The sequence below is a fragment of the Hylobates moloch genome, unplaced genomic scaffold (assembly GCF_009828535.3).
Source record: "Hylobates moloch isolate HMO894 unplaced genomic scaffold, HMol_V3 SCAFFOLD_10, whole genome shotgun sequence".
Classification (NCBI taxonomy): domain Eukaryota; kingdom Metazoa; phylum Chordata; class Mammalia; order Primates; family Hylobatidae; genus Hylobates; species Hylobates moloch.
This window is the reverse complement of record NW_026652285.1, coordinates 101,514,399-101,535,369: the sequence shown is the minus strand read 5'-3', so window position 1 is coordinate 101,535,369 and position 20,971 is coordinate 101,514,399. Positions and strand designations below refer to the sequence as shown.

At 54.7% G+C, this 20,971-nt stretch overlaps 1 protein-coding gene across 1 annotated transcript; it reads right to left on the bottom strand.

Annotated features, from left to right (window-relative positions):
* Positions 1 to 15,759: 15,759 nt before the first annotated feature.
* On the bottom strand, positions 15,760 to 16,459 carry LOC116474288 (putative uncharacterized protein encoded by LINC02913). Its single transcript, XM_032162705.2, is given in 2 exon segments — positions 15,760 to 15,966; positions 15,968 to 16,459. Coding segments are annotated over 2 exon segments (699 nt in total).
* Positions 16,460 to 20,971: the final 4,512 nt, after the last annotated feature.

Genomic DNA, 20,971 nt, shown 5'->3' with positions numbered 1-20,971 from the left:
ATCCCTTGTACTTTCTTAATAAACTGGCTTTTGCTTTTCACTGTGGACTCATCCTGAATTCTTTCTTGCGCGAGATCCAAGAACCCTCTCTTGGGGTCTGGATCAGGACCCCTTTCCTGTAACACACTAACACATACACACTGAAACTTACACACGCACTAATATACACTCCCCTACTCCCACTGGTGCACACAAACCAGCACACTCACAATGACACGACACACCCAAGCACGCACGGACACAGCAGTGTGTAACTCTGGGTCTCCAGTGGGTCTGAGTGGTCTGCTCCACGGTGGGTCTCTCTTGAGGCTGGAGCCTCCTCTCAGAAATGTTTCTGCCGCCAGCTGCCATGTGGCCTAAAATCCTGACAAATTAGGAAAGATTCCTTTAAAACCAGCACCTCGGATTTTAGGCTTAAGCAATATTTGGAAAATGTGAGGCTCAGTCCCCCAGCTCGCTGGGCTGTGGGCCTGTGTCACCTGGCGCGCGTGGGGGCAGGCAGGAGAAGAGGGCTGGCTCGTGGTATGGGGCAAGTCCGGGCAGATTTGGGGAACAGGCAGGCACGCGGACACCCCACCGCTGAGAGCCAGAGAGAGAGCAGAGGACCGCGGGGGTCAAAGACAGGGCTCTGGAGGGACCCAATCCCTACCCACTCTCTCTGCAACCCTCCCCAAGGGACTTCACTCCCGCAAACCTCAGTTTCCCCATCTGCACAATGGGTGTGAACCCGGGACCCACTTCATGGGCTAATGTGAAACTTAAATGACACCAAACCAATTAAGTTATAAGCCCTGGAAGCCCAAGAAAAGAAAGCGGTGGTGCGATGGGGGAAAAACCACCATCCCCGGCTTCCCGCGTGTAACGGGGCCGAAAATAACCAGCATTTTCCTTTTCTCTGCGGCTGAAGCCCACGCTTCCCAGAGGACCGGGCCTGCTTATCAGGAGCAGAGCGGCTCGCTCGGCTGTCTCCGCCAGAAGGTGACTGTGGGGGCCCCGCTCCCCTCCAGCCTCCAGCCCGACTCCCACCAGGAACACACCGGCTCCTCTCCCCCCCGCCCCTTTCAGGTTTCCGCCCCACCCCCAGCCCGCAAACAATTTTGCATATATTTAAATCTCCTCTGCGAGTTCCCCCTCCCCCGGCAAAAGAGAGAAAGAAATTACAAAGGCCGTCATTTGTCTCCGTCCCCGCACCCCATCTATCAGGGCCCGGAGCCCGTCGCCTCGAATGAGGCGCGCGCCCGGGACGGCCGCTTTAATGGGGCGCCGCGTGTGACTGTGCAGCCGCGCGGCGGGCGCAGCCGGCCGGCATTTGCATACATATTAAACGGAGCAGTAAAAAATGCAGACATGCAAACCATTTGGACGGGCTCCTCGGCGTAGCCTGCCAGGAAATCAATCTTCTGGTTTCTTAAAGGCAGCCTGCTCGGGTGGAGGTGGCGATGCCACACAGCCCGCAGGCCGTGGGAGGGGGCCATCGTCTGTCCATCTGCCTGCGGGAGCAGCCGTGGGGGGCCTTCCCGGCCATGGAGGAGCCACCTCCTGGGAGCCAGGGGCCGGGGAGTGAGTGTGGTGGGTCCTGGCTCAGCCGGCTGTGTGCCCTGAAGTAAGAGGGGTCCCCTCTCTGAGCCCCCCCTCACTGGGTGCTGAAGATATTTCCTTTCTCTGTTGCTACTCTGGGGCTTAAGGGACTAACCCAAGATCACTGGGCTCCTCTAGGCAGAGCCCGGGTCGCACAGCCAGGTGCGGAGAAGGATGGCCAAGAACACAAGCTCTGGAGGCAGGCGGCCTAAATTCAATCAGGCTCCACTCCCCAAGAGCTGTGTGATCTTGGGAAAAGCGTTAACCTCACTGTTTCCCGTAAAAGGGGGATCAATATGCCTCTCTCTTCGGTATGTTGTTGGATTGAAATAGGTCAGCCTTGTAAAGCACTTGGCTCATTGCCTGGCATATAGTAAGTGCTCAATAAATAGTGGTGGAACAGCGATAGTGGTAGGAGGGCCCTTGGTGTTATTGGTATGTTTTTCTTGGTGAATATCCCTCTTCATATCTGCATGGTGTGGCAAGCCACTCCTCCCAGAGCCTCCTTACCTGTAAAATGGGGTGTTTTGATTTTCACGGGAACTGCTAGCTGTGTTCTAGAGGGCACTGGGTCCCTGCTGTGTGCTCTCACCCACCCGCTGATTCCAGCCAGGTGTGGCCAAGCTGGCGCCTCTGAGGGCTGCCCACAGCCTGTCTTAGGCAAAGCCCAGAGCAGGGATGGGGGCATACCCCCAAACTGACCATACATCTCTGGGGCCAGGAAAAGGCAACTGGCCCTGAGCCTCAGCCGAGTGAGACTGGGGCCTCTCTGAATTCCACGGCACAGATGAGGAAACCCAGGCTCAGAGAGGTGTGGCAAAGCCAGGAAGCTTGAAGGTGGTGGGATTCAAGCCAGGTGTGCCCAACTGCAAGGCCACCTCCTCAGAGGTCCCCCAGAGAGGAAATACTGCCGGCAGAGGGATGAGCTTATCCCACACAGTATCAGGGGACACAGCTTCCCCTCAAAGGAGGGGGGTGCTTGTGAAGAAAGGGCTGAGTTTTGCATCTGAGCCCACATGAATATTTGGTACTCATGAAGGTCCTTCCTTTTTTTTCTTTTTTTTTTTTTGAGACAGAGTTTTGCTCTTGTTGCCCACGCGGGAGTGCAATGGCGTGATCTCAGCTCACTGCAACCTCCAGCTCCTGGGTTCAAGTGAGTCTCCTGCCTCAGCCTCCTGAGTGGCTGGGATTACAGGCGCCCGCCACCATGCCCAGCTAATTTTTCGTATTTTTAGTAGAAACGGGGTTTCACTATGTTGGCCAAGCTGGTCTCGAACTCCTGACCTCAGGTGATCCACCCACCTCAGCCTCCCAAAGTGCCGGGATTATAGGCACGAGCCACCGTGCCGGTTTGGTCCTTCCTTGAAAAGACCCGGAGGAAGAGGGGAGAGAGGGTTTTTGAGAACCAGCTCAAGTTTGGCCTTCATTCATTTACTTCATACTCCCGGAAGCGAGGAACAGAGGTGACCAAGGTCCCCAAGACTGCCACTGCAGTGGGCAGTGCTGGGGAGTTAATGGCAGGATGGTGGGGTGCACCTAGACCAGTGGGTGCACTGTCCTCCCTGACACCGTGGGGATTAGGTGAAGAGGCCAAGCCAGGGCACTGGGGTCGGGGGTCTTTGCCTTTCACTGGGAGAGGGTCCCCTGTGGTTCAAAACTTCCCAGCTGAGTGGCAATGTGACCTCCCTGCTGTGTGTGGGAGTTGCAGCCTAGAGTTATGGGAACTAAAGAGGCCAGACCCAGAGCTGTGGCCCAATTCACTGGTGTCTCGCTGTGTGACTTTGGAAAAGGCCCCGCTTCTCTGGGCTGGGGTGGCTGAGCCGACTGCACCCCTGCCCTGTCTCTTAGGGAGCCCCTCTTTCACTCTTGACCTCCAGGCTATCTGGACCTCTGTCCCTCCACCTCCCTCTGCAGCCGAGTGCAGGCCACCCCCACTGCCCGGCAGGCAGCCGAGCCGGGGTGGAGGAAGCCGGCAGGGCGGGAAAAGACGGGAGGGGTCCGAGTTACAGGAACCAGCAGGGCCATTGCTCAACTAGGGAGCCTGGCCGAGGGCCTGCCTCGGCCCCCACCTCCAGCAGCCCGCCCTCCTCCTAGCTCTGCATTGCAAACATTCCTCGCCAACCTCGGGTTGCTGCAGCCCCGGAAAGGGGAACTGCAGCAGACACAGCACGAGGCCGCCAGAAACACTTAACCCCTTCGCTCCTTCCAGTCAGAGCCTTCAGCCGGAGGAAGGAGGGAGCTGGGCGGCGGCCTCCGCAGTCCTTCCCAGGCTCTGGGTGACCGGGTCAGGTGATTTGCTGGCAGGCCCGGCCACTGATTACCAACCTGGATCAACAGGTTGCGCGTTCATGACTCACCCAGCAGACATTTCCGGAGCTCCCCCTGGGTGCTGGCAGCAGGCATGAAAATCCAAGAGCGGACCCAGCATCGGGGGTGGGATGCGGGTCTCATGAGCGGACGTGTGTTTTAGATCATTACGGTGATGAGTGCAACCAAGACATGCAGGGTGAGCCTGAGCACAAACTAAAGTGGCTCAACTCGTCAGGGAGGGCTTCCTGGAGGAAGCAACACTTAGGGAGCCCTGTGAGAGCAGAGGGAGAGAGTTCCAGGCAGAGGAGGCAGCAAGTGTGAGGCTCTAGAGGGAAGAGAGATGTTAGATGTTTCAATCTGTGTTTCTGGAGGAGAGAGGGGAAGGGGAGGAAAGCCCCAGGTGGGAGAGCTTGGCCCATGCCAGGTCCCAGAAGGCCTTGAGGCCACTCCCAGCATGGACCGTCATCTGAGGTCAGTGAGGAGCCAGGGAAGGGCTTGTGTGTGGAATGATATGGTCAAGTTTAGGTCCAAGCCCTAAGACGCCTTGAATAAAAAACAGAACATTGGGCCGAGCGCGGTGGCTCACGCCTGTAATCCTAGCACTTTGGGAGGCCGAGGCGGGTGGATCACGAGGTCAGGAGACTGAGACCAGCCTGGCCAACATGGTGAAACCCCGATTCTACTAAAAATACAAAAATTAGCTTGGTGTGGTGGTGCGCACCTGTAGTCCCAGCTACTTGGGAGGCTGAGGCAGGAGAATCGCTTGAACCTAGGAGGTGGAGGTTGCAGTGAGCTGAGATTGTGCCCCTGCATTCCAGCCTGGGCGACAGAGCAAGACTCCGTCTCAACAACAACAACAACAACAACAACAACAAAAGTCTGGGCTCAGTGGCTCACACCTGTAATCCCAGCACTTTGAGAGGCCGAGGTGGACAGATCACCTGAGGTCGGGAGTTCAAGACCAGCCTGACCAACATAAAGAAACCCTGTCTCTACTAAAAATAAAAAATTAGCCAGGCATAGTGGCACATGCCTGTAATCCCAGCTACTCAGGAGGCTGAGGCAGGAGAATCGCTTGAACCTGGGAGGCAGAGGTTGCAGCAAGCAGAGTTCTTGCCATTGCACTCCAGCTTGCGCAACAGCGAAACTCCGTCTAAAAAAAAAAAAGAAAACAAAAACAAAAACAGAACCTTAATGGAAAGAGGCCACTAACATATTTTCATGTACAAACCGAATGGACTCTTAAGACCAGAACACCTGAACCACACCAAAGTGCCACCAACAGGACACGTTTCAGATGGCAGCTGGGCCTGGTTCTAGGCTGTCCTGCAGCCCACATGGCCATTCTGCCATCCCAGGCCACATAGGATCAGCAGGCTCAGGCTGGTTCTTCATCCTGGGTTGGAGTCAGCACCTCCCATCTCTGGGACACCACTCCTGCATACAGCTGGAGCTCAATAAATGCAGCAATTAATCAGAGTGCTGAAGTTGGGAGATCTAGGCCCACAGCCTCCTCGCTTTTTTATTTTATTTTATTTTTGAGATGGAGTTTCACTCTCGTTGAAGACTCAGAGAGGGAATCCCTGGCAGGGGGGCCTGGAATTTACAGCCAAGATGCCCACAGAGCATGTCCGGATAGGAGGCCAGCACCCCCAGCTGCCCGGAACCTCGGTACCCACAGGAAAGACCCCAAAATCTCCCCCACCAAATCTCCCTTCCTTTCTCTACCTCTCACAGGGCCTGGTCTATTTGTTGAGACGGCAAACACAGCCGGACTTCCTCTAAGTCCTGCTCAGCCTGGTGAGACTTCCTAAGGAAAACATGCCCAGAGTCCTCCCTCTGTTGAAAATCATGCCCCAACAGGACAGGAAGGGGCCGGGCAGTCTCCGTGCCTGCACATGCCCCCAGCAGAAGAAAGGGCTGAGTTCCTCCCAGCCTCCTCGGGGATCACCCTGCGGGAAGCCCCAGCAGTCACTACAGTCTGTTTTGTGGCTCAGGGTCCACCGTGTGTCACTGGATCCTTCCAGGCAATGGAATTTCTAGAAAGGTTCCTTCAACCTGGGACACCACCACCTCGGTGACCTGCCACCAACTCTGCCATGTGAAACACCTTACAGGCCTTGTGCTGGGCCAAGGATTCACTCTCCGAATCCTCATCACAAGTGGTGAAGTTTGCTGTTATCATCCCATTTTGCAGATGGGAAACTGAGGCCCGTGAAGTCACTTGCCTGGATCACACAGCTCATGACCAGTATGGGTCGGCCTGGGACACAGGCATTTTGGGGCTCACCACCAGGTGTTCCACGTGTCACCACTAGGCCTTCCAACCAGGGAGCCCTGCCGCTGCCTCAGCCTGGAGATGTGACACTTCTCCCAGCAAGGAGGCTCCAGCGAAACCAGGGATTCCCCAGGCTCACCCTGACTCCTCATCTTGTTAACGTATTTAATCCTCATCCTGTACATGAAATAAATATTTCATCTCATCTATTTATTATTTGTTTATCGTGGGCATTTATCCATCCTAAGTTTACTCTCTGCTCAAATCTTCTCCACACAGGTTCACTCAGGTTACCGATTTTGTCTCAACTTCCATCAGGCAGAGCCGCATGTGTTGCCGTAACCAACATCACAAAAAATCTCATTTCATGCATTTCATGGGCATGAGTGGCCTGACTTGAAAATGTCAGTGGAACCTGCTGCATGGGGGCAGGGGTTGCATAGCACCCTGAGGCCCATGAGGTACCTGGTGCAGAGTGAGCACCCAGGAAGGGAGGCTGGCTTATTAGTACCGCTGTTTGCCAGGGCTTGGTGTGGCTGATAAATTCTTGGTCTCTTCCTCTGCTCTTCATATCACAGGTTAACAGGTTCACTTCCCAATGTTACTCATGTCTACAAAAATGGTAAGAAAAAGCAACCGTGCGGATGAGGCAAGTTATCTGTCCTGGCACCAAAGTGATGGTTACTATAGCAGTTGGCCTCCAAGATGGTCCCCAAATGATTCCCACCTCCTGGCATTCATACCTTTCCACAGTGAATCAGGCTCGCCTGCATAACCAATAGGATACTGAGGAAATGACTGCATGTGCTGTTCAAGGCTAGGTCATAAAAGGTACTGCAGCTTCAGTCTCACTCTCTTGCATCACTCACTCTGAGAAGCCAGCCGCCATATTGTGGGGAAACTCAAGCAGCCTGCTGAAGTCTGCATGGCATGGAGCTGAAGGCTTTTTGTCAGCCATGTCAGTGAGCCATTTAGGAAACAGATCCTCTATCCTCAGTCAAGCCTTCAGATGACCGCAGGCCCAGTTGACATCTTGATGGCAACCTTAAGACAGATCAGCCAGTTAAGCCACATCTGAATTCCTGACCCACAGAAACTGAGATACTAAAATGCCTGTTTTAAGCCACTAAGTTTGGGATAATTTGTACTCCACAGTAGGTAAGGAACTAATACAGAAACAGAGAGACCTTTTAGTTATGAGAGGCTTCCAGGGACTATGTTCCCAAAGTGTGTTCCTTGGAATGCTGATCCCAGGCTTTCCTCTGGAAAACCAAGGTCAGTTGAATGGAGGCAGACTGTGGATTCCAGTCTCCTGTTCAAGATTCCCATGCTCCTTGGCATATTAAAATAGACCCCTCCAGGCGAGGAAGCTGTTCCCTTAACATGGCACTTCTCAGGGGCCTTTGACTGTGGAACTCTGGTGTCAGAGCCTCAGAGCACGCTTTGGGACACAGAGCCAAACTGTCATGGCAACTGATTCCTTGAATACTTTAAACAATTGTGCCCAATATAAAACTAAAAATAGGCCAGGCCCAGTGGCTCATGCCTGTAATCCTAGGCACTTTGGGAGACTGAGGCAAGAGAATCACTTGAGGCCAGCCTGGCTGGGCAACATGGTAAAACCATTTCTCTAACAACAACAACAACAAAAGCCAGGCATGGTGGCACATATCTGTCGTCCAAGCTACTCGGGAGGCTAAGGCGGGAAGATTGCCTGAGCCCAGGAGTTCAAGGTTCCTGGGTGACAAGGTGAGACCCTATCTTTAAAATTAAAGGCTGCAGTGAGCTAAGATCATGCCACTATACTCCAGTTTGAACAACAGAACAAGACCCTGTCTCTAAATAAATAAATAAAAATAAAAATAACTAAAAATACTCTCAGCCTAATATCCAGAGTCTGGCCGGGCATGGTGGCTCATGTCTGTAATCCCAGCACTTTGGGAGGCCAAGGCAGGAGAAACATTTGGGGTCAGGAGTTCGAGACCAGCCCAGCCAACGCAGCAAAACCCTGTCTCTACTAAAAATACAAAAGTTAGCTGGGCGTGGTGGCAGGTGACTGTAATCCCAGCTACTGAAGAGGCTGAAGCAGGAGAATCGCTTGAACCTGGGAGGCAGAGGTTGCAGTGAGCAGAGATGGCGCCATTGCACTCCAGCCTGGGCGACAGAGAGAGACTCCGTCTCAAAAATAATAATAAAATAATAATAATAATAATAATAATAATAATAATAATATCCAGTGTCTGATCTAGAGCATAAGATATAAGGATGAGATGGCTGCTCTGCCATGATGGGCCCCTAGCTCCTGGCTCCTTTTAGGGCTGAGGGGCTGGTTTGCCCTGGGCCACCTCTGGTCCCTCCCATCTTATTATTATTATTATTATTATTATTATTATTATTTTATTATTTTGAGACGGAGTCTTGCGCTGTTCCCTGGGCTGGAGTGCAGTGGCGCGATCTCGGCTCACTGCAACCTCTGCCTCCTGGGTTCAAGCAATTCTCCTGCGAACAAATCCCGACCACAGATCTTCGCCCCTCGGCCTTCAAAGTGTGGGATCCCCGCCTCCCTACAATGAGTCCCATTTGGGGAGCACTTGGGATTCAGACTTTGAATCCCAAACCCTAGTGCCAGCTCCCATCAGCTTTGCCACACAAGGACACACGGGTTGGGCTGCACCCTTGAGCCCCCACCCCTTCGTGGTTGCTGCATCCGGAACACCAAGGCCTTGGAGCTGGGTATTTCTCAGTGGGAATGAAACCATGGTCTTAAAACACAAGCCACTGGAAAATAGCATTTGATATAGAAAAATTCATTTTACAAGCAACTTTTTAAGAGCGGATCCACCCCCTTCAGCAAGGGAAGGCTGTGCTCAGAAAACCACCTTCTTTCAGGTCCCTGGGGCTGCGTGGGGGTGGGAATAGAAATCTGTCTACACGCTACAAGGCAGAGAGGTCTTTTCTTTTGTTAAAAACGTAATTTTACCCTCATGTTGCTTCGTGTTTCCTGGCACACGCATTCTGGGGCTCTCGGGCCTTTCTGGAGGCATCTCTGCAGACACCAAGCGGCCTGCCCACTTCCCTCTAGCCAGAGGCTCAGGCATGGGCACTGCGGGTGAAAAGAATTCGTGACACCCTTACTACAAAGAATGTGGTCCCAGCTGGCACAGCCTCCATCTCACCTGGGAGCCCCTGCCCAGGTCTCCTCCCTCAGAACCTGCATCTGAATGAGACCCCACAGCGAGTCAAGGCACATTAAGGTTGGGGAACGCTTGGATGCACCCTGGTTGCAGGGTGCCCTCGGCCTGCCTCCTAAGGGGCAGCCACACCTGCCTTCCTCCCTCCCCTTCCAAGGCCTCTGTCCCATCACAGACCACTCCTCAGAGGGGCTCCAGCAGAATTTCCCAAGACTCATTTCCATGTTTATTCTATACTACAGCATCCCTCTCTCATCACGGAAATCCAGCAAGATGATCATTGCATGACATGGTGGGAAGTCAGGAGACCTGAAAGAGAAGTGACAGCAACATGAAAGACACTTGGCTCTTACAGAGCACTCCCAACCCAGGAGGGAGACCCTGGGACCCAAGGGCTCAGAGAGGGGAAGTCATCTCCCCAAGGTCAGCCTACTAAATGGTGGAGTCAGGGTGATCCCATAGCCACTGAGTTGTCCCTGGATACCCTGCTGTCCAGGGGAAGTGGGAGTGGCTACAGGGATGGTCAGAACTGCACCTCCATCCAACTGGCTTAGCCCAGCATTTCCCAATTGGGGGTTCGGTGGAGCAAGCCTTCAAAGGCTCTCTGGTGCGGGGGCTGGGTCCGTGCTATTCACAGCCTCTCCCAGTCCCTGCCGGTCACTGCACCTTTACTGCAGGCCAGGCCGCCCCAGGCTTCCTCCACCACATTTCTTTGCTTTGGGTGGGATGGTGTCAGCCCACTGTGCCTGTTCAGTCTGCTGGGAGCTGACAGGAGTTAACAGGCATCATCTCTGCCCTTCAGTAACCCAAAATGAGAACGCTTATGTTACTTAACAAATGCAATTTGCTTGTTGGGCAAACATGGGCCTTGGGGCAAATAACAGAAGAAAGGACTTTCCCAGTGGGAACAGAGAGAGGAATTAGTTGAGAAATTTGAGGTGCAGAAGGGAAGGTATTTGTCTGGATTATTTTTCAGCAGTGATACCTGCTCTCTTATTATTTATTTATTTATTTATTTATTTATTTATTTTGAGATAGAGTCTTGTTCTTGTCACCCATGCTGGAGTGCGATGGCACGATCTCTGCTCACTGCAACCTCCACCTCCCAGGTTCAGGTGATTCTCCTGCCTCAGCCTCCTGAGTAGCTGGGATTACAGGTGCCCGCCACTACACCCGGCTAATTTTTGTATTTTTAGTAGAGACAGGGTTTCACCATGTTGTCCGGGCTGGTCTCGAACTCCTGACCCCAAATGTTTCTCCCGTCTCAGCCTCTCAAAGTGCTGGGATTGCAGGCATGAGTCACCGTGCCCAGCCTATTTTTTTTTTTTTTTTTTTGAGACGGAGTCCTCACCCTGTTGCCCAGGCTGGAGTACAATTGCATGATCTCTGCTCACTGCAACCTCCGCCTCCCAGGTTCAGGCGATTCTCCTGCCTCAGCCTCCTGAGTAGGTGGGATTACAGGCACCCGCCCACCACACCCAGCTAATTTTTGTATTTTTAGTAGAGATGGGGTTTTGCCATGTTGTCCGGGCTGGTCTCGAACTCCTGAACCCAAATGTTTCTCCCACCTTGGCCTCCAAAAGTGCTGGGATTACAGGCGTGAGCCACCGCACCTGGTTTTTTTTTTTTGTTTTGAGACAGAGTCTTACCCTGTTGCCCATGCTGGAGTACAATGGAGTGATCTCAGTTCACTGCAACCTCCACCTCCTGGATTCAAACTCTTCTCCTGCCTCAGCCTCCCAAGTAGCTGGGATTACAGGCATGTGCTACCATGCCTGGCTAATTTTTTTTGTATCTTTAGTAGAGACAGGGTTTCACCATGTTGGCCAGACTGGTCTCGCACTCCTGACCTCGTGATCCACCCATCTCAGCCTCCGAAAGTGCTGGGATCACAGGCGTGAACCACTATGCCTGGCCCATCTTTTCTTTAAAATAAAGTCTTTGTTTCCCCACTCCTGCCCAGCCCTGCTGGCGATGGGGGTGGCCACAGGCTGCCCTGTGAAGCCCAGGATGGGAGGGGGCACCTCGTGCACTCATCCTGGGTTTTCACTAGATGCTCCTCGCCCCACGTTCTCTTGCAAGCTGCCCTCGAGGACATGTGGGCTCTTGTTTGCAGGTTTCAGGGGAGCCTGGCAGAATCCAGCCGCAGACACACTTGAATTTCTTGTAGAAACCTGCACCAAGGGTGGGGGTGCAGCCAGCCCAGAAGCATTCCAGGGAGTGGGGTCTCTGTGGGGCTTCCACCCCAGCTGCTTCCCTGGCTCCTCTCAGACAGACCTCTTCCCTCCCCTACCCCTCTCACTTCCACCCCACAACCACAGGAGATTGGAGGCCTTGGAGATACTGGTCAGGAGAGTGCAAAGGTTAAAGGTGAGAGCTGGAAGGTCAGATGGATACAGCAGGTGCTGCTATCAACTGGCAACTTCAGCTCGCAGCCTCTGCCCCAGACACATTTCCTCCATCTGCCAGCAGCCTGGAGGAGGTGGGGTCCCCAGAGCCCATGACGACCGGAATGCGTCTTCTCCATTCTGGACTGGAAGCCACCTGGGAGCACAGCACAGGATTGCCCGGGAGGGACACAGGGCTTCTTTTTTTTTTTTTTGAGACAGGATCTTGCTGTGTTGCCCAGGCTAGAGTGCAGTAGCATAATCAAGGCTCACTGCAGCCTCAACCTCCCGGGCTCAAGTGAACTTCCTACCTCAGCCTCCAAGTAGCTGGGACTACAGGTGTGCACGAGCATGTTCCACTAACCATCTTACTCTTTGTAGACACAGGGTCTCACCATGTTGCCCAGGCTGGTCTCAAACTCCTGGGCTCAAGCAATCCTCCTGCCTCAGCCTCCCTAAGTGTTGGGATTACAGGTATAAGCCTGGCCCACAAGGGGTACTTAGAAATGGTTTTTACGTGTCTAGTAGCTGGACATCCAGGTTCAGAGGTCTCCAGGACCATGGACCAGAACATTCTTTGGAAGGGAAAGCCAACTGGGTTTCAAATATGGCTTAAAAAGGAGGCCACTTTGAGATGCAAAAGATGCACCATCATCCACAATGAAGGACCTGAACTCTGATGGGGACACACCGCCAGGAGACTCCGTTGAGACGGAGTCTCGCTCCATTGCTCAGGCTGGAGTGCAGCAGCGCAATCTCAGCTCAATGCAACCTCTGCCTCCCAGGTTCAAGCGATTCTCCTGCCTCAGCCTCCCGAGTAGCTGGGATTACAGGTATCTGCCACCACCCCGGCCAATTTTTTTGTATTTTTAGTAGAAACGGGGTTTCCCCATGTTGGCCAGGCTGGTCTCGAACTCCTGGCCTCAAGTGATCCATCCACCTCAGCCTCCCAAAGTGCTGGGATCACAGGCATGAGCCACTGCACCTGGCCAAGAAGACTATTTTTAAGCAAGGTCTGTGGGGGTCTTTTCAGTGATTTTGTATGGGATGGATCAGTTCTGCAGCCCTGGGTGGCCCCTCTTAGGCCCATGTGTTCACAGTCTGTGGATGTGTCCCCCTCTCCTGGGAGACGTAAGCGACTCCAGGGCAGGGACCATGTGTGGTTCACGCTAGTTCCCAGAAAGTTCCCCCAGTGCCCAGCTGCCAGAACTCAAAGTCCATCTGGGGTTGGGGATGCGTTTCCCCCACCAAGCTGAGTCTTGCCAAAGACCAGGACTCCATCCTGCTCACTGGAGCACCCAGGGCTCAGGCCCACAGCTGGGCTACTGACTTTTCTCACTGTGGGACCGTCGGCTGGGTCTCTCAGTTCTCTGTGCATCTTCCTCATCTGGGAAGTGGCAATTTCATCTAGTTGCACCTCATGGGGTGGAGGTAAGGATGACCTGGGCTGTGAAGAGGCTGGCATGTCGCAGTGCACAGACCTGCCCACAAGTGGGGCCTTGCTGTCTGGCACTCCCCATGCAACACTGGGCACAAGGAAGGTGCTGGTACTGCCTGGAGTTCAGGCAGATGTTTTTCCAAAATAACGTTTCTTTCTTTCTTTTCTTTTTTTTTTTTTTTTTTTGAGACAGAGTTTTGCTCTTGTTGCCCAGGCTGGAGTGCGATGGTGCGATCTCGGCTCACCGCAACCTCCACCTCCCAGGTTCCAGCCATTCTCCTGCCTCAGCCTCCCGAGCAGCTGGGATTACAGGCATGCGCCACCATGCCCGGCTAATTTTGTATTTTTAGTAGAGATGAGGTTTCTCCATGTTGGTCAGGCTGGTCTCAAACTCCCAACCTCAGGTGACCCACCTGCCTCGGCCTCCCAAAGTATCGGGATTACAGGCGTGAGCCACGGTGCCCGGCAACAACATTTCTTAAAGTACAGGGATAACGATGGTGTGTTATTGGTGGGAGATGTGAGGGTTTGCTTTTATTTTTTGTTTTTAAGGGAAAGCTTGACATTTCTCTTCTTTTTCCCATTCCCCAGCAGACTAACACCAACCAAGCTCCTGCTGCCGGGCCAAGCACTGTACTGGGCCACATATTAAGGAACAGGAATTCAGGACGTTTGGAAACCAACTTCCAAAGGGTCCAGGGTAAGGAGAGAGAGATGACCTCCTGGGACACCCCCCCCGCCTGAGCCCAGAACCCTAGAAGCCAGTCCCAGCTGCGGACACGTGCCCACGCCAGCCCCCCACACACGGTGCTCTCTGAGTCCAGGCATGCTCATGGTCTTTTGAGGAGAGAGATTGATTGTGTTAGGGACCTTGCACCTACAGAATCCATCAGCCTGTACATGGTCAGACATTCGCTTAGGACAAACAAAACCAGCAAACTCTAATATCCATGTGCAGGGCGTCTCTGGCAGTGAGTGACGGCAGTTTTGGTCTTTTGGCCAGACATCAAGCAAGACAATTTCCATGCAGGAACTCAACCTGTCCCCATTTCACAAGGGAGGAATCCAAGGTTCGGAGAGGTCAAATGAGACTCCCAAGGCCACTCAGTGGCAGGGCCAAGCTCTAACCCTGAGAGTCTCTGATTATAACCCCGGTCTCACCAGGACATCTTCTTAAACCCCCTTAAACCAGGGGTCCCCCAGGAGATAAGCACCAGGTATCAAATGCACATATGAATACCCAGGCCAGTCATCACATAGTAAGGTTATATGTACTGAGAAAACTTCTCAGAGTGGGAATCAAAGTGACAAAGATGGAAAATTTGAATCAGGTCACGCAAAACCGAGTGACTCTAGAAGAATGCAGCTTCTCTGAGACTGAGCTAACTCTGGCCAACTTTTGCCTGATTCCCAGATAAGCAAGGAAAAGGTTGGGGGGCAGAGAGCAGCTCGGAGGCCTCACTGGTTTTAGTACAAGGCCTGAGAATGGGCGGAGAGCAGGGGAAGACTCAGGCTCTGAGGCTCTCTTGGGGTGGGGGTCTCTTAAGCAGCTGTGTGAGGTGGGAGCCAGAAGTGGACTCTTGAGCCAGACAAATCTGATGGTTCTTCCAAGCAAGCCATGTGACCTCTCTGACCCTCAGTCTCTTCATCTGAAATGTGTCCAGCAAAGCTTTATTGACTAGCTGCTCCATGCGGGGCTGATGCTGGGTGCCAGGGACTCAGCAATGAATGGGGAAGACCAGATTGGAGCCCTCACCAAGCTCACTCCTAACAGGGGGAGACAGCGAATTTGGAGAGGAGCAGATTCTGACATCAGCTGTAAGGAAATAACGCAGGGATGAAATAATCCCCTTCTCAGGTGGGGCTCAGGGTGGGCATCCGAGTCAAGGCTGAGTCCAGCACGGACCCCGGGGTGAGCGCTCAGTCGGCAGAAGCTGCTTTTGAGGCTGCAGAAGTTCTGTTACCATAACCTGAGTAAAACAGGGCTGCCTTGGGGGCCAGTCTCATCACGGTGTCACGCTCAAAAAAACGCCAGTCTGACATCCCCAAATCATTGAAAAGCAGTTTAAATCTTTCCGAAATCTTTCAAAGAGACACCAAAGGGGAATCCTTTGCGTACCACACACAAAAGACGTTTTCAAGCCTCTCTGCCGGGAGGTCTCGTGGTAGTTGCCTCCGGAATATTTCCCTTCCTGCTCCCTCCTTTTTATCCTCATCAGAGAGGTGGGAGCGCTGGGCCTGGCCCCAGGAGACAGGGGACTGGGCTGGATCCAGCCTCTGTCCTCCCTAGCTGTGGGCTCCTGGGAGCATTGCTTAACTACTCTGTGCCTCAGTTTCCTCATCTGCAAATTATAGATAACAATCGCACCACCTGCAAGGGGCTCTTGTGGGAATTCTAGGAGACGATCCCCATGAAGTGGTGAGAGAGGCAGGCACGCAGCTAGACTATTGACGTGTCAGCTACTCATAGGATTTCTCTCTGCCTCCCTCACCCACTTTTCCTTTGCACCCCACCCCAGTTATGAGCTCTGGGCAGTGCCTCCTATAGGTCAGTATGTGTTTTCTAGGTCCCACCGCTCAGCGGCAGCTCCATCCACTGTCCCAGACAGCACAGGGAAAAGACCAGGGCTGGACAGGCAGAACTGGGAACTTTCTTAGGAGGGTACAACAGGGCCTGGGACCATGCTTACCCCTGCCCGCTCTAAGGTTGCATCCTCTCTTAGGTGGCACACACAAAGGGCAGTGTCCCCCGGGCATCAGTGCTCTGAGGGCAGAGCCAAGAGCCATGTCCCCTTAGGGCCTGCTGATGTGCTGGGGAAACTTGGTTCCCCCCCCATGAGGCTGCTGCTTGCTCCAAGCCTGGGTGCCACGGCCAAGGTGGCTCTACCTGGCTGCCAGGGTCACAGAACAGAGGATTCAGATGTCTCACTTCCTGAGGGGCTCCAGGCCAGGCCCTGGCAACACAGCTGTGAACAGCCATGTGGTTCCTGCCCTCATGGAGCGCACAGCCCTGTGTGCAAAGCAGGCAATCAGGGCCTGAGCATGGGGTGCGAAACCCAGGGTGGGCAGAAGAGGACGGGCTGGGCACCAGAGAGGACTTCCCAGAGGAAGAGGCACTGAAGGGAAGGGCTCGCGTGGGAAGAAAAGGGGTTCCAGGCAGAGGCCACAGCCTGGGCAAGGGCCTGGGAGAGAAAAGTGGTGGGTTCAAGGAGCTGCAGGCTTCCTCGCCCACCTCCCCCCACAGGTGAGGTTTATTACTCAAGGCCACATACGCCATCTCACGTGGTCCCCACTGCCACCTGGAGAGGTCAGAGGGCAGGAACTCTTACTCCCAGTTCACACTGGGACAATTCCCAGCTGGACTAGAACCCCGGTCGCCTGACTCCTGGCTCAGGTGAAAGAGTCAACATGCAAGGCTGGGCCCACAGCAGCCCTGGCATTTGACCAGCAGCCAGGTGGGCCCAATTTTCATCACCTGCCTTTAACAGATGAAGAAATTGAGGCTTAGGGAGAGCACAACACCCCTCAACTGCCGCAGTTTTTGTCTGTCTCGGGGCCCTAGGACAAGCCTGAGGTGCAGAAAAGCCCTCCCTGGGTGGGGCAAGAAACAGAGCTGGGAACAGGGGTGACTTGGGGTGAAGGAAGGAGGGGAGCGGGGATGGGTTTTGGAAATCCACACCGGGCAGGGAAAGGCGAAGGAATGTGAGTGAGACGGGGTGCGCCGGTCCCGGAGGAGCCCAGGGCCTCAGGCAGCCCCCTCCCTCCTTGCCTCCCAGGTAAGACCCTAACTTCGCGGAAGAGGACACCCCTCAGCTGGGCGGGGAGGAGGGCCACCCAATCAGAGACATTCCCAGTCTGATGGCGGAGGCCGCCAGGGCCAAGGGCTCCCAGGGCCTTCCCCGGGGAGCCCCTGAGACCTGCCCCGGACTCTGAGGCCCACCGCCCATCGCCCGCCCCCAGCCTCATTAGCACCGACACCCGTCGTCCTCCCCTCGGTTTCCGATGGCTCCAGAATTTAAAGGTTAAATCCTAACCTCGTCTCAGCAGTTTCTCCCGGCTTTGCCTACCCAGCGCCAGTTGCTGGTAATTATATGCATCTCCGAGCAGCCAATCAGCTGTCAGACTGACAGATACTGATCTTTTCGTTTTATTTTTAGCTCTGTGCTTCCCCCTCTAGTTGCAAAAAAAAATTCTGTTTGTTCTGTGTGCTGCTGCCTCGCTCCCAGCCCTGCAGCCGGCTCTCATCTCCGCCAGCCAGGCGGGAGCAGGCAGTCGCCGGGGCTGGAGTCTGCGGTCCCCGCCCGAAAGCGGGGAACAGAACGTGCCCGCCGCCCCCGAGCTGCGGACCGCCCTGCCCAGAGCAGCCCCCGGGGCTGCCATGGGGAAGGGAGGAGGCCGGGGCGCTGCGGGCACCTTGGATGCAAACACCCGAGGAGCTGTGCTTGGTCTTGGGGGCCACGCATGGGAGGAAGCAAGCGCGTACCTGCGGGCTGGGGGCTTGGAGAGAAAGACACACACAGAGACAGCGAGAGACACAGAGACGTACACAGGCAGAGACAAGCTAGACTGAGGGTGGAGGGGAAAAAGACAAGCACGTTCCCCCCCTGGAAGCACTCGTCCCCCATCCCCCAGAACTGAACAGAAGGGGTCAGGAATGGCCTCAGCCCCGCCCTGGAGTGGGGCTCAGAGGGGAGTTTCCAGCCCCAGGCCCCCCAGAGCTCGGGCCAGGAACCTGGGCTGCCCCTCCCAGGTCTGGTGCCTCATCTGCCACGGAAGGGCGAGTGAAGTGCTCTTCAGGGTCATTTGCGAGTTGTTCTGGAAGGTTCTATGGGCCTTCCTGGAGGCTGGCAGGTGTAGGCGCCTGGCCGGAGGGAGGCCCCTATTCATACAGCTTCTCTGGAGGGAGAGGCAGCAACTGAGGGCCAGGGAAGTTCTTAGGTCCCAGTGAGTCTCCCAGACAGTGGAGGGGGTCTGATCCAGGGGGGCTGGCGCTGAAAGTAATGGGAATGATTCTGAAGTTTCCTTCCATCCTCGCGGCTCTCTACAATTTGCAAAGTGTTCCCTTTGTCCCGGTGGCCTCTGCTTCTGCCCCACAGTTAGCTCCAGAATGGAGTGAAATAGGGGTCTGGGAGGACTGGTGAGTCTCACCTGTTTTCTGATGGGCCCTGGGGCTGGCGTGGGGGGAGTGTGGCCTAATGGTTCCGGCTTTGAGGGCAACTCATCTGGTTCAAGCCCCAGGGCTGCTGTTCACCAGCTCTGTGACCCTGAGTGAATGGCTTGAGCTCTCTTGGCCCCAGTGTCCCCATTGGGAAGGTGGGCCCCCACCCCACCCCGCACCCCACAGGGTGGCTCGGGGCCAGAAGTCACTCTGTCCGGCTGCTCCTCCCAGCCCCGGCCTCCACGGGCCCGGCACACTTGTGAGCAGGTATTATTAGCTTCTCCGTTTTGCGGATGGGGAAACTGAGGTTCATGTGACTCGTAATTGGCAGAACTGGGACTAGAAACACCCCCCCACTTTTGGCTTCCTTTTCTCTGACACCACAGATGGCGCGCTGAGAAAAAAGAGAAGAGCGGGAGAAGGGAATTAGGAGCCCGAGAGAGATGGAGGGAGGCAGAAGCGCCGTGATCAATTACTTGGGCTATAAATTTCTGCCGTTTTGCAAAGTGAGCACACAACCTCCGAGAGGCAGAGCTCCCTGGGCAGGCTCTGGAGAAACCAAACAGAGCCAAGCCCCGCAGCAGGCGCTTTTGATGGTGGGAACCAGGGAGGGAGAGGGGTCGAGCTCAAGGGTGGGTGGGACAAGCTGGGGGTGCAGCAGAGGGGTCCAGGGGAGGGCCAGAGGAGAGGAAGGAAACCGAAGTGTCAGTGAGCTTGGGAGCTGTGGGAGCCCCCTGGGGAGGGAGCGGCCTCGTGCCCCCTCCCCAGCATTCTCTCCCGCTGCTGGGGGTTGGGAGAACCAGGCCTGGGCACAAGATCGTGGCCCCCTGCCACTGCATTCGAAGCTGGTACAGGGCGGGGGCGACCGGGGGCAGAAGGCCCTTTGAACCTCACCTTTCCCCATCTGTCAGATGGGGATACTGACGGCATCCATCCCCAGGGATCGGTATCTAGGGTATAAGTGGCCTGGCCTGGGGCCTGGCACACAGCAAGGACAGTTGGTGTTGTAAATGTTTTGGAAGATTACCAAGGGCAGAAGGGTTTGGTAACTGGTGGTTTGGAGACCAATTTAATTATTTAAAAGGTGGAAAGTAGTCCCCCCTGGGAGGAAGGGTGATGGAAAGAGTTTCCCACAGTGGGGATAGGTTGGGCAGGGCATTAGACCTGTCTCTTGGTCTCCCAGCCATGGAGGGGCTGTGGACAGGGGCCAGGTTGCTGTGTGTAGCTGGGAAAAGAGGCCAGAGCCAGCTGCCCAGGCTCTGACTCCTGGACTCCACCTTCCTGGAGCCCTGCAGTGGCTCACTTAGGAAATGAGCCGGAAGCAGAGGCCGGCTTCTCTCTTTGGAATCCAAGTGCCCCAGGGAACATGGGATCCTGGGAGCAACCCCCTCAGGGCCTTCCACACTGTGGAACTGCAAAGAATGTAGCGTTCCAGAAGCGGCCCCTCTGTGCTCAACCTTCTACTGTGCAGGAGGAAGTTCACAGTGACCCAGCCCAGGCCCTGCCCACAGGGAGCAATTTGTCAGGGAGAAGGGAAAAAAATAGATACGCCTGACCTCTGAACCTTGGTCTTTCAACCCCAGACAATGGTCAAAGTAAATGGGAGGCCGCGGGATGGAAGAAGAAGGCCACAGACTACAGACACGAGGAAGGAGGAAAGCAGGGGTGGCAACCTGAGGGCAAGGGGTGAAGCCCAGAGTCACCGTAAATCAGAGCCCCAGAGAAGATGCCCTGAGGTTCAGGCAGGTGCTAGGCTCAGGGCTGGAGGCAGACACTCTCCAGCTTCAGGGATCCCAGGCCAAAGGCACTGGAGGAGCTCTCTATTTTAAAGGAGTCCTGAGATGGATTCCTTTTCAGTGGAAAAGGACTTCCCCTGGATGGGGATGATGAACACGTTGACTTAGTCATAACAAATGTAAGAAACAGCCCCTGAAGAGAAGTTTATTTCTTGCTTGCATTACAGTCTCCTGGGGGCTGGTGGAGGGAGGGGCAAGGGCTCTGTTCCATGTGGTCACTCAGGGGCCCAGGCCCCTTCACCCTGTGACCCTGTCATCACCTAAGGCCTTCTCCTCCTCTGCTGTAAGCATGTGGGAGAAGAAAGAGGGAGCGTGGAGGATAGCATGGAAGGATGCTTGTGGACCAAGCTAAACCAGGGGCAGAGGAGCCACATCATTTCAGCTCCCGTTGCACAGGCCAGAGCTGGGTCATGTGGCCACTCCTAACTGCAAGGGAGGCTGGGAAATGCAGTCCAGCTGCATGCCCAGGAGGAAGCCAATGAACCAGGGTTTGGTGAAAACATAGCAATCTCTACCTCCAATGCTGTCCTCTTCAGGTGGATGAGTTGATACGAAGCGATACTAACAAAGTGCCCACTGTACCTGGCCTCTGACCTGTGTGCCAAAGCTGCTGATCTGGAAACCCAGAGGCTGGTCACCTTAGGGTCAGGACAGGCCTCTGAAGGCTGCTCCTCCACCTCCTCTGGAAACTGTCCCTTAAAGCATGCCAGCCTGGGCAACATGGCGAGACCTCGTCTCTACTAAAACAACACAACAACAAAAATTAGCCAGATATGGTGGCTGGCACCTATAGTCCCAGCTACTCGGGAGGCTGAGATGGGAGAATCGCTTGAGC